Genomic DNA, 13,322 nt, shown 5'->3' with positions numbered 1-13,322 from the left:
ATAAATAGATTAGTTTAGGTAGCATTGTCATCTTTATTACATTTGCTCACCCAATCCAAGAGCATTTAAAATTTTTCCAATTGGTTAGATCTGACTTTATTTGTGTGGAAAGTGTTTTGTAGTTTTGCTCATATAGTTTCTGATTTTCCTTTGGCAGATAGATTCCTAATATTTTATACTATCAGTAGTTATTTGATGTTAGGTATTTTTAACTTAAATGCTGAAATGTTTTTGAATTTTTTTTACAAAACAAACATAGCAAAAAAATAAAAGGTAACCACAATGAAAAAAGCTATTTTTCGAAAATACATTAATTTTTCTAACTTTCAAAGTCCAAAATCCTTCTCAGGGAAAATCAAATAGATATTGTTTTATATAGTAATATATCCATTGTTTGACTGAGATATTTTCCTTTAGTGTTATAGCAGGCACAAAGAGAATATCAATGATTTTTCAAGTGATTCTTCAGAGCCAAAAAGGGGAATATATACCTTTAAATTAAGAAAATTAAAAATAAGGCATCTAATCTTGGTATCACATTTCACAACATTATAAAATTATTGTGTTATGAAATTTTTAACTATGTATCAATTCATATGTCTCATATGTCCAAATTTTTAAAGAAAGAATATATAGTATTTTAAATTATTTTAAAAATTTATTGTTTTAATAAGCTTATCTTAATAAGTTTCTAAACAGTGAATTTCCAGAGGCCTGATATTTGATAATAGGACAGCTATTTGATAAGATGTAATTGGTTTCAAAGTCACTCTCCAACATCAGATTTTTTACAACAATTAGAATCTAGATATGTCTAATTCTATAACGCTCTATTAAAAATTACCTAATCAAATCTTAATATTCCATATGGCTCAGAAATGTTTATAATTTATAAATTTATCTCATAAAAGATAACAGGCTGTTTACTATATTTGGCAGCTACTTTCTTACATTTTCTTCATTTTGTTAGCATGGTTTCAATTATATATTAGAATTATAATATAATATATATATATATTATATATAATAATATGTATATTTATATATAATATATAAATCTCCTTAAAGTGGCTTAAATCTGAATAAACCATTTGTAACATAAGTAAATATTTTTAATTATACAATTAACATTTTCCCCATTATTTCACTGCTCTAGCATGAGTTCAGTTATTTTCTGTTCTATCAATCATTTTTAATCTTACAGATAATTCTAATCTTGAAAATTCACATTGCTGAAATTTAAATGAAAGTAACCATAGGTAACTACCAAAAAATGAATATGTTAAAAACAGCAATAACAAAAGATAACCTAGACCATCCATTGGCAGAACTGAAATACCCACATTTATGAAACTACTTATTTTCATTAACAACCTTGTAGCAATGATAAATAAACTTCTTCGCCTTGGATCCTTGGATTTCAAGCCTACTTCTCACATTGTAAGTACCTTCAACTAAAATGGTCTCACTTTCTGATTGAATGATTCTTTCAAGAACTCCAATCTAAAGAAGAAACTCAAGTCAAAGATATCTTCATCTTTCTCCAGGTTGGATCTTGGTATCACTTTTCAGAGAAGTACAAAACTAGTATGTTATAAAAGGTTTTTAATTGTATATCAATCCATATGTCCCAAAATTTATAGAAAGAATATTTATTTTTAATTCTGTCTAAAATTTTATTTTGTTATTTTAATAAGCTTCCACAATGAGTCGAATAGCTGACTTATTTCCAAAGGATTATTTCAACCACACTGCAAGCTAGGTAGGGTCCCTCAATCCCTTTGTTTACCAGCTCTTTATTATGTGCTATTTTCTTCTATTCATATATAAACTCCTTAAGGATAAGGACTATTTCTTTTTTTTCTGTTTTGATTTATAAACCCAGCTTTTAGCCCAGTACCTGGCACAAAGTAAGAGCTTAATAAATTTCTCTTGACTGTGCAAATGAAATGAGTTTTTTTCCTTCCTTTCCAAAATGGAAAAGAAAAAAAGGCAACATGCCATTTAAAAACCTGTTGTCAATAATTAAAAAGTGAAATATATGCAAATTTAAAGTGCCAACTATATTATTAATATCATATGGTCATAAATATGAAAAATAAAGATATGAAATCAGAAAAAAATATTTGACACTTAGATTGAATTTCATACCTCTTCCAACAGCATGTACTACTGAAGGACCAAATCCCCGAATCTGGAATCCAAGACCATCTGCTGAATCTGGAATTTTCACTGTCCTAATTTCAATCAAAATCCAAAATAAAACAATAAATATTTAACTGTCATTGAAACGGTATGTACGTAATCTGTTATGGATTTAGATTACAAATTTAATGTAAAATAATATGAAAAGTTAGATCACTCTTTTTAATTAAAAGAAAAATAGAATATTTAAACAAATAATAAGAAAAACAAACAACTATTTTAAGCAACATAGAAATACAAACAGTATATATTTGTCAATTTTGTTCTTGTACTTAATTTTTAGTATCTTAGAAACAAATATAAACAAGATATATGCTAAAATGAACTTCAACCCCCCCCCAACAAAAACAGAAATAAATAAAAGGGCAGAAACAAATTAGAAGAAAACAAAAAGCTTGGAATAAATAAGATAAAAAATTCAGGAAAAATAATGGACTCAAATGTATTATCTCACAGCACAGTGAGGTTCATCAAATTAATTAAAATGCCAAGAAACTTTCCAAAAATTATGACTAAATATAAAATGAATAGAAGAAAAATAAGGATGAATGAATGGATGATGGAATGAAGCTATGTAACAAATATTAGTACTTGCTTTTTATACTGCTGACAAAAATGGTTTCCAATGGGAAAGTGATGAATATTATAAAATTACAAGGCCAATAAAATCATGAAAATAAATTTCACTAATACTTCAAGGACATGCTAAGTAGAGTTAGAAGTGAAGTAATGTCAAGAATTCATTACAAAAAAACTATCTTATAGCACAATGGCTACTTCTCCAACTTATTGGTTTGGCCAATGCATCATTCTGAATATTTCAAAGTACTCTTAATAGAAATGGAAATAATTTATTTGTTTGATCTTAAGATCATAGATCTAGAGCCAGTAAGGACATTATAGGCCAACCAGTTTAATCCCTGAATGTCACAGAGAAGGAGACAAAGTCACAGGGAAGGAAAATATTTTATCCATGATTATGAAGTTCTTAAGTGGCAGAAACGATAGTTGAACCCAGGACTTCTGAGTCCTAAGCCATGTATCCTTCCACCGCACCAAATGATCTTTAATAGTTTTATTAAAAATTAATTTACATAAAACTAAATTATTTAATTATTGCTAATACTGACATCAGAAAAATCTGTTTTCACACATTTCTACTCATTTGTTATTCAGGGCTGAATCTATTTTTTTTGAATAGCATTAGTCTTCAGTGTTTCATTGTTTTGCCAGTGCCTATCAATGATATAATTCAGAATGAAATAATACTGGCTGTGAGAAAGAAAAGAGGACAAATGTCTGTTAGAGTTATTTTTAAGAGGTACAGCCAGAGGAAGCTCAGTCTCCTTTTAATGGTGGATAAGTCTTCATTTTGCTGTGATAACTTAGAGATTTAGAACTTTGCTGAATTGTTCTTGCTCTTGTTTTCTCAGATATCAGAGTGGCCTCTTAGGCCTTTTTCAGATATTGTCTGTCTGAAATGTTAATAGTATGATGAAATGTGGATCCTACTCTGACCTCTAGTCAGGTCCTTCTACTCAGTACTGCCTGTGAGAAACATAAGAATATTTTGGGAAAAGAAATATAGGCTCCCACTGTGTGTTGGCAAATATAGCTTCCTACTTGAAATACCATATTATGGGAGAAAAGATAAATTTAGTTTATTATAGAAATTAAGATATAGTATTTCCTGCAGAGACTAACATGTGTGAGGATTACTTAATGAGATAACAGATTAATAAAAATAAAAAAGAAATCTTTATAAAGGTTTCTTAATATATTAACAGGGGGGAAACAGTTAAAGTTTAAAGGAGGTCATGATGATTCTCAACATTATATATTTTATCATCTGTTATGAAATGGGAAAATAGTTCAACAGATGAAAAAATAAATTAAGATAAATATGGCAGAGAATAAGGGGGGAAATGTGGAAAATCAATGTAAAAGACATAAAGTATATGAAAGCAATGGTGATGTATTAGAACAATCTTTTTTAAAAACAAAGAGAAAAATAATGAGCTTTTCCAATGTTAAAAAAAAATGTGATCAGATGCAAGGCAGGAATTGTACTGCTGAAGTAAGAGAAGGAATCAGAATTTTACTGTCAGAGTTGAAATGGAATAAAAAATCATGTGACTCAATAAAAAGCAATTCTTAAAATGAAAAATCGCAGATAAGGTATAACTTTTTTTCAATGTAATATTAATATAATAGAAAATCCCTAAAGGTTAAACAGATCCCAATTTCAAACCAATGAAAAAGGAATAAAAAGAAGTAGCAGCCTAAGTTTTTTTAACTGCTATATTTTTCCTCTTCTATTTCTGGATATGCATAAACCATATTGGAGTGCCTCACCAATGTTTCCCTATTGGCCTTACCTTTTATTCTATCACACTTGAATGGCTAGAAAGAGGAATTTTAAAATGAGGATAGAAGGGTACACTAGAGTCAGGGAGCCCTGAATTTAATTACAGCCTCAAACACTTAATATTTGTGTGACCCTGAACAAGTCACAAGTCTCTTCACTACTAATTCAGTCCAATTATTTTTTTTCTGTAAAATGAGAATAATAATAGAACTTACTTTCCAGGGTTATTTTACGAATCAAATGAGATGATAATTATAAAATGCTTAGCAAAGTGCATGAGACATAATGAGTATTAGATATAAATATGGAAGAGAGGGAAAATCATTCAAAATTATTTTTCTTATTTACTTATTTACCTCTAAAACTAAGTAAGGCAGTTATGAGGTATATTCCTTCTTGCAGATCACTTTTTAAGCTTAGCAATTATTTCAGAAAAGCTAATGCTTTTAAATGAAGGGATTTAACATTTTGAAAAAACAACTTGGGAATAAGGGATAATCTAACATATATTACAGTAAATATATTATCTAATAGTGAATACTTTAAATTAACTTATCTGGAAGCTCAATTTTTTTTTTTTAAGAAGAAAGCCCTGAATCTGGTATTAAGCAAAAAAGACTTTTGACTGTTCCAAAAAGTTGTTAATCTGAACTCCTAAATTAAATTTATCAACTTTACTTTGTGCATAAAGCCTTTAGATTTTCCTTCTAATTCTATTTACTCTTGGCTAAAGATTACACAGAAGTACCTGACCTGTATCTGTAGAAGGAGTTTCCTCACTAGAGAATTTCCTATACCAGAGAAATTAATGGTTCAGTAGCCATTTGTATCCTGAAACTAAGGCCTATCTCATAAAGTTACTGTGAACTTGAAATGAAACAATAGCTATAAAACATCATAAGGGTCATTATTATAATAAGGATGAGAGAATGAGGGCACATGATTTCATCATAGGAAAGAATTTTAAGCCAAAAAAAAAGTAAAATTCTGGTCCCTAAAATATTCATTATGATTTTTTCAATTATTACTACAACATAAACTTGAAATATTCACAGTCAACTATATAAATAAACCTGTTTAATTGTAGACCCAACCAAATGTTTTACATGCTATCGCTTTTCTACTAAAGTTGTCTATTGAGTAATTATTTTAATCCAAGCAAAAGGGTATTTAATTTCAGGAATTAGTAACTATATTAATTTGTATAGCTTTGCTATTTCACTCCTCTCTATCCATTTTTGAAAATAAAAAGTAAAACAACTTACTCCCTTGGTTTTGTGCTCACAAGAACTCTAAGAGGCTTTTTGCTATTCAGGCATGATTTCAAGAAGCAATCCACTTCATTGAATGGTCTCATAAAAACTAGATCACCATTAATGGCAAAAATTTTCTTCCCAACTTCCATTCCAGCCATCTAAGAGAGAAATAAGAAAGGGGGGAAGAGGAAGGTTGAATTATACATGAAGTTATATATATATATTTTTTTTTTTTACTAAAAAATCACATTAAAGCTGAAATAGAACATTATAAACAGATTTTGAAGTTTGGTTGTATCTGCATACATGCAAAAAAAAGAGAATACAACAGGGAGGAAAGAATGCTAGAATGAGAAGCAGAAAAATCTGGTTTTGAACAATGGCTCTGATATTTCTCAGTTGTGTAATTATTCAATTCTGTTTTTAAAAGTATTAAATACTGAGTATATATCACTTTACTAGGCATGAGTAATACAAATATACAAACATAAAAGCCCCTGCCCTCAAGAAGCTTACATTCTCAGTCAAGTCATAGAATTCTATCATAAAGACAGAGTTGGAAGAGCTTCAGAAAAGGTGCCCTCTCATTTCTTTTTATTAAAGCTTTTTTATTTTCAAAACATATGCAAGGATAAATTTTCAACATTGACTCTTGCAAAACCTCATGTTCCAATTTTTCACCCCCTCCCCTATAGGATGGCAAATAATCTAATATATGTTAAACATGGTAAAATATATATGTAAATAGAATATAGGCATACATATTTACACAATAATCTTGCTTCACAAGAAAAAATCTGATCAAAAAAGGAAGAAAATAAGAAAATAAAATTCAAGTAAACAACAAGAAAAGAAGTGAAAATGTTATATTGTGATCCACACTCAATTCCTATAGTCCTCTCTCTGAGTATTGATGGCTTTCATTATCACAAGATCATTATGTCCTTTCATTTTGCAAATAAAGAAAGCCATCCTGAGACCTAAGAAAGTTTTGATTTTCTCAAGGTCACACAGGTGTAGGGTAAGGGCAGTATTCCCACTTCTATTAATATAATGCAATAATCTTATTTGCCTCAGTCTTCTTATCTATAAAATGAGCTGAAGAAAAAAAATGGCAAACTACTCCAGTTTCTTTGTTAAGAAAACCCCAAACATGGACATGAAGAGTCTGACATAACTTTAAAATGACTGAGCAATAAACTTACTATGGAAAGATATGGATGAGCAGAGGGGGAAGAAAGAAGGAATGCCAAATTTAGAAAATCCCTGCTCCTAAACATACATAAATGTCTGTTTCTTATCAACCCCCACTCACTCTATATGCATACAGATGATTTCTTGTATAAGAACAGTGATATATTTTTTCACCCTCTCAAAAGCAATTAACTTTGTTAGATTAGTTCATTCACTGAACTAATCAATTTGCCATGTACAATTGAACAGGGCCTGTACAACCTTGCAATAATCAAAGTCACTGGGTTTAAAAAAAAAATGGTCACTTTTTTTTAAAGAAAGTTATATGAAAGGAAGTAAATCAGATAGTCTCTTAGGTCTGGAAGCTAAGATGCTGGAGTAAACTTGCCATTCCAGCATTTCAGAAATACAATGGTAGAATTGAGTTTTATCAAAAATGGGATTATTAAGAAGAACTATCTGTAAACTATCAGCATCTTGGAACAGAAGATCCAAGTTGAGTTAAGTTCCTAGAAAGTATTATTGTTGTTGTTGTTTTTGTTTTGTTTTGTTTTGTTTACAAAGTTTTCTTTGTGCTACTGTCTGTACACTATCTAGTGACTCACACATTTCCAACAGACTGAAATCTGTCTCAACCTCAAAGAGAATAGAGCTTAATTAGAGATAGCATATACACATAAATTTAAGCTTATAATCTCAATCTCTGTCTGATTTTTTAGGGAAAAATGTGATTAAATTCATAACTTCTTCAACTAAAATTTATTTGATATAACTGAAGAATGAATTTCACAGACCAAAGAGACTACTATTTTGCATGTAGACTTAAAGAATCCAATTAATTTGACAGAATTCATACATCTGTCATACTCATGCTTGGCTGGTTTCTCTTCCTTACTCTCAAAATATGTTTCCTCCTCCTCTAGGCAAATCTAAATCTATTTTCTAAAATCAATTTAAGATTTTTATTATTTTTTCAAAGAAAGATGAGGATGTTCTGGGCTGCTAGATGGCACAAGGGATGAGGTGCTGGCACTAGAATTAGAAAAAATCATCTTCCTGAGTTCAAATCCAGCCTCAAATACTGTGTAAGTCACTTAACCCTATTTGCCTCAGTTTCCTCATCTGTAAAAGGAGCTGGAGAAGGAAATGGCAAACTACTCCAAGAAATTCCCAAATGGGGTCATGAAGAGACAAGCATGACTAAAATCAATAACAAGGGGATGCTGCAGATGAGAAATGTTATATACCCTTTCCTATGAGGTGATTTATTTAGTTGTTTCCTTGTTTTCTAAAAGCCCTCTCAGGAAGTGAGTAATCTATGAAATGTGTAATGTAAAAAGAAAATATATTATTTTGAAAATCAACTTAAAGTCTACCCTTTTCACGAATATGAAATTATCTGTCCTTTCCATATTGGACTGATTCTTCATGAAACACTTAATGATTTAGGAGAGAAGTGAAGAGGAGGAGAAATAATACAATTAAATTTATTGATTTCTGTGGCACTTAATTCAATTTTAAAAGTCTGACCATGTACTCTATTTCATTTGTACAAACCTTATCTTCTTATCAAGACTATAAATCCTTTAAGAGCAGGGACCACATATCATATTTCTTTTATATTATCTAGAGACTAAGGGAAAAGTTGTTTTAGGCATTGAATAAGCTATAAAAATCATCACTTAGTAGAATAATTTACAACTGTTTCTCTTCTACTTCCCTTTAGAGAAATTATTTGTCTTCTCTCTTTGGGCCTGTCAATAAAAAATGGCATCATCTTAAAAGGATAATAACTAAGAACTGGAGAGTAAGGAAGTTTCCAATCTCAATTAAGATGTTATCACATCCTTCATGGACCTTAACTACATACAAGTCTAAACAATTTCACTGTCTGTGTTCTCTATCTTGATTCCAAATTAAACTACTCTGAAAATTGGGTTAACCATTTCAGGTCACTAGAGGACTGTATTAATATATATAAATGGTTTCTATAACAGCAACTTAGAAATTCTAGGACATGAGCTTCTTAGAATATGTAGATAAATTGAGAAATTGTTATTCAACAGATGTCATTACTCAAAAAAAACTTTATTAATCCATAATAATTTACATTGGACATGGTAATTTGTGAAATAAAAGAGTAAAATGAAAATAAATGTATGCTTCAGAAAGTTAAGTAACTCAAATATAAGACTGAACAAATTCAAGTTTCACATAAAATCTGACCCCATTTACACTCATTGATTCACAAGAGACAAAACTAGAAGAGGTTGTATAAGACCCAGATTTCTAAAATGTGATTTGCAACCCTATATAAAGTCTTATAACTGAAATTATGATATATTGTCAGTAAATGTTTGATTTGTATGCCTATTTTATATAACTATATACTCAGGATCATGTAAAAATTTCTTGAGTGAAAATGGGTCACAAGTGAAAAAAGTTCAAGAAGCTCTGATGTAAGAGTTCCAACTAATTGAACAAGCTCTGCTAAAGCACATTTTATTAAAAACTATAGCCAGAAGAACTTGTTTTAGAAAGATTTCCTTTGAAAAAGAATATTTCCCCAGGGATTCTGGAAAATGAATGCAAGTAATGTTACGTTTTGGTTTATTTTTTTTTTCCATGACTGGACCACTTAGCCAGATTTTGATCTAAAGATATGTAGTTGGATAAAAGCCTTTGTGTGTATAATTTTGGGTTGAATGTATAAAGTGTTTTCAGGACACAAGAAAAAATCTGGAACACAAGGTACAGGAAAATGCATATTATTATTGTAATTGGCATCCATTGTTTTGTCAGTATTCCGAGCTGTCTAGAATAAAACTCTCACACCTATTAGTAAATAGCTGAAATTTTGATGTTATTAAAATTGCTAGATTTTTAGAAATAATGATAGCATTTTAGAATTTTGAAAAAAAATTGGTACAATTTCTTAACAATGAGTTATTAAAAAGCAGAATGAATTGCTTCAGGAGGTAATGGATCCCTTTTCAATAGAGGTTTTCAATCATGATTACCATTTTGTCATCAATGTTATTTGCAGAATTTGTGGTCATGTATGGTTAGGATGAGATGGCCTTTGAGATTTTTTCAACTCTGAATTTCTATAATTTAACAAGTTATCTGAAATGCAATTAGATTCAATACCAAATGCTACCACACATTTTTCTAATTCAATGGAAAGTAAAAAGAAAAGGTGAAGAATTTATTTGGTGATTTTCCATCATAAATTCTGAGTGCTGTTGAAAATGAAGCAAGTAACTCCACAGAATTTTTCTGAATATAAATTATATAGTATAAGTTTATGATGCCTTTCCTTACAAGGTTGATAGGGAAGGAGCATGAATGGTTCAGTGCAAATCTGTCACTACTAACAGAAATTACAACCCTAAGCAATTCTTATTGATTGGGATCACTAGCATTCTTCTTCATATTGGAAAGAAAATGCATTATTACTTTGTTATCTACAATAAGGGTAGGGAGTTGTAATAAAAATACAAGAAAAATAAAAAAATTATATAATCACAAGTACTGTATAATCAAAATGAGGCATTAAATATGTAATATAAGACACAAAATGTAGTATACATTAAATATAGAACTATTGATAAGAAACAAAGTGAAGGGATACCCATTGTATAATGGATTGTTACTATTATTTGATATGTATTACTGTCATCTCAATGTAGAAAATGTCCTTTTATAAATAAAGCAGATTTTCTTCTATCCACATTCTGTCAATTAAAATCAGAAAGATGTACATTTAAATTGAAAATCATTTGGGAGTAGACAATGGAATAAATAGGGAAATTAAAAAATCCTCTCTTTAAAGTGGCTAAATGGAATATTTTAATAGTGTAGGGTTTTCAAAGGGCATTTTACATAGGGGTTTTTGGAGCTATTTTGATCCAGCTCACAAGAACTATTATTAAATTTTCCATATGAGCTTTTACACAGATTTAGAGTGAGATGCTACAAAAAAGGCTTGATTTATTGTTTTTTAGATGAGATATACTTAAGAAACTATGAACAAGGCAGTTCAAACTTCAAAGTATGTCCCTTGATTTTTTTTTTCTGAGAGAAAAGTCCATTCACCAGCAAATCTCTTTCTTTACATATATAATCTCGCTTGATCATCACAGCAACCCTATGAATTACATATTTTTATTATCCTCATTTTACAGAAATGAAACTGTAGCTAAAAAGTTTAAAGTGACTTTTTAGGAGACAGAAATCTAGAAAGTATCTGATACAGCATTTGAATTCTGCCTTGAGATAAACATTGTCTCCACTAAGGCAGCTAGATGTACATCTGACATAGTTCTTCTATTTAATTATTTTGTTCAGTTCCAGTAAAATTTTAATTGTATTGGAGTACACTAGAAATACCAAATCAGTTACCAGGTTTCCTAGTATTTCAAGCCAGATTATAACCAAAATTGACCACCCAACTTCATCATCTTCAATAATCTCTACATTCCTGGAGTAAGGAAAGAGAGGACAGAATTGACAGATGTCCTTGGAAGGTAAAGAGCCAATGAAAAATTTTCCACAATATTCCTTAATCCTTAATGAAAATACTTAAAGGACCTGGAATTTCCTTGCCCTCAAGGAACTTAAATTCCAAGGAAGGCAGCACCTACCAATACAGAGAGTTTAAAGTAAAGTATGAGATGGTTTCTTACATTCCATATTTTACAAATTCAACAAAAATCCTATGCCATTTTTTTAAAAGACCAGATTTTCTTACCTCTGCATTTGATCCCTTTTCTACTAATTTAATGATTGGAACTTTATTTTTATCTTCTAATCCAAAACCATAGCTTCCCTCATTAGATTTAATCTGAAATGGCATAAAAAAATTGGTGTTATTGAATCAGATGAAGCAAAAGGTAAACTTCAAATAGAATGATATAAAATATAATAGTATTAAACACACTGCTATTGTTTTCACTTAGTATCTATTGGAGGGGAAAATCCATAGATCATCCAACAACTTACCAGTAATGATTTAGCAATAACATTTTCCACAACTTTTAAATCATGCTTCATAAGTCTATGTTTCATGTTTGATCCTTCCATTTCTTCATCCGCAAAAAAACGGAAAAGTAGGGGCTCATCTTTGAACTCACTTTTTTCAAGGACTAAACAAAAAAGGAAATTTATGTTTTTAATAAACTAAAAATGAATGGCTACCATAAATCACTTGATACAAAGTGAAATCATTAATGACCTGGTTTGTATGGTCCATAGAAAGGATTAGGATCTGCTAACTATATCTGCTAATTATTAAGAATATCTCCTTTCCCTAGAATACATAGGTCAAAGGATAAATATTTTATTGAAGCTACAAAGGAAATATGAATTTCAAAAATTAAAAACATGTTCTAATTTTAACATTTTTGTTATTAGCAAAACCTGTTGCTCTCAAGATGACATCTGTAGCTAAACAGATTACAATATTGCATCCAAGAAAATCATGAAATCCTGACTTGGAAAACCTACTGGGAACATGGCTATGCCCTTAACACATAATTATGTGTTTTAGAAGTTTAGTAAACATTTTTAGGATGTTTTTAAAATCCTAAGTTAACTATGAAAAAAATGTAAATGTGTTGCATTCTTGCCCTCAGATGTGTGTACAGTTCCCACTGAATTAAATATTTGGTTGAGAACTTCTGTCCAGAATTATTTCCTCTAGATTAAGTGATATTTTAGTTTACCATGAACTTCCAGCACTTTGCTTTTCAAAAGCAACAGTGTCAGATAACATTTGAAAAATAATCAATTTTATTCATCTATTTCAATTTCAGTGGGTTCAGTAAGGTCCTAAGATTAGTAGTCATACAAGATGGAATATATACATTAGAGTATGTGTTACACAGAGTATTGAAAAGTCTTAGCATTACTGTAAGATTTAATTGCTTTTCAGATCTGTAGGTGCTTCTCTATTAAGAAAAATGGAGCTAACTAAGTTTGGTTCAGCCACATAATTTGTTCTATAGGATCTTGATAGCCACTTTAAAAAAAAAAAAAAAAAAAAAAGATGTTTAGTCATAAATATTTCTTCTTTTCTATTTTTAGTAACAGAATGTTACTCCCAAAATGATGAAAATGAAGCCACAGGAAATTCTTCAATTCTAAAGCAAATGTGCATATGAACACATCCATAAATACACATACATGCCTGCTTTTTTAAATAGCCAATGACATAGTATTGTTTCCCAATTTTTCCACCACCAAATGTCTGTATATAAAAAATATTGAATGCAGTGTTTGGCACATAGATCATGCCA

At 29.9% G+C, this 13,322-nt stretch overlaps 1 protein-coding gene across 1 annotated transcript in view; it reads right to left on the bottom strand.

Annotated features, from left to right (window-relative positions):
* The window catches only part of PREX2 (phosphatidylinositol-3,4,5-trisphosphate dependent Rac exchange factor 2), a 388,457-nt gene that overhangs the window by 180,748 nt on the left and 194,387 nt on the right, over nucleotides 1–13,322 (bottom strand). Inside the window, exons 16-19 of the mRNA XM_074278839.1 lie at nucleotides 12,028–12,170; nucleotides 11,777–11,869; nucleotides 5,839–5,987; nucleotides 2,152–2,237 (exon numbers count right to left, since the gene is read on the bottom strand). Coding sequence (XP_074134940.1) covers nucleotides 2,152–2,237; nucleotides 5,839–5,987; nucleotides 11,777–11,869; nucleotides 12,028–12,170 — 471 coding nt within the window. The remainder of the gene's footprint in view (nucleotides 1–2,151; nucleotides 2,238–5,838; nucleotides 5,988–11,776; nucleotides 11,870–12,027; nucleotides 12,171–13,322) is intronic.

The sequence above is a fragment of the Sminthopsis crassicaudata genome, chromosome 1 (genome assembly GCF_048593235.1).
Source record: "Sminthopsis crassicaudata isolate SCR6 chromosome 1, ASM4859323v1, whole genome shotgun sequence".
Classification (NCBI taxonomy): domain Eukaryota; kingdom Metazoa; phylum Chordata; class Mammalia; order Dasyuromorphia; family Dasyuridae; genus Sminthopsis; species Sminthopsis crassicaudata.
Note: the sequence above shows the minus strand (reverse complement) of the source record. Positions and strands in the feature narration are given on the sequence as shown.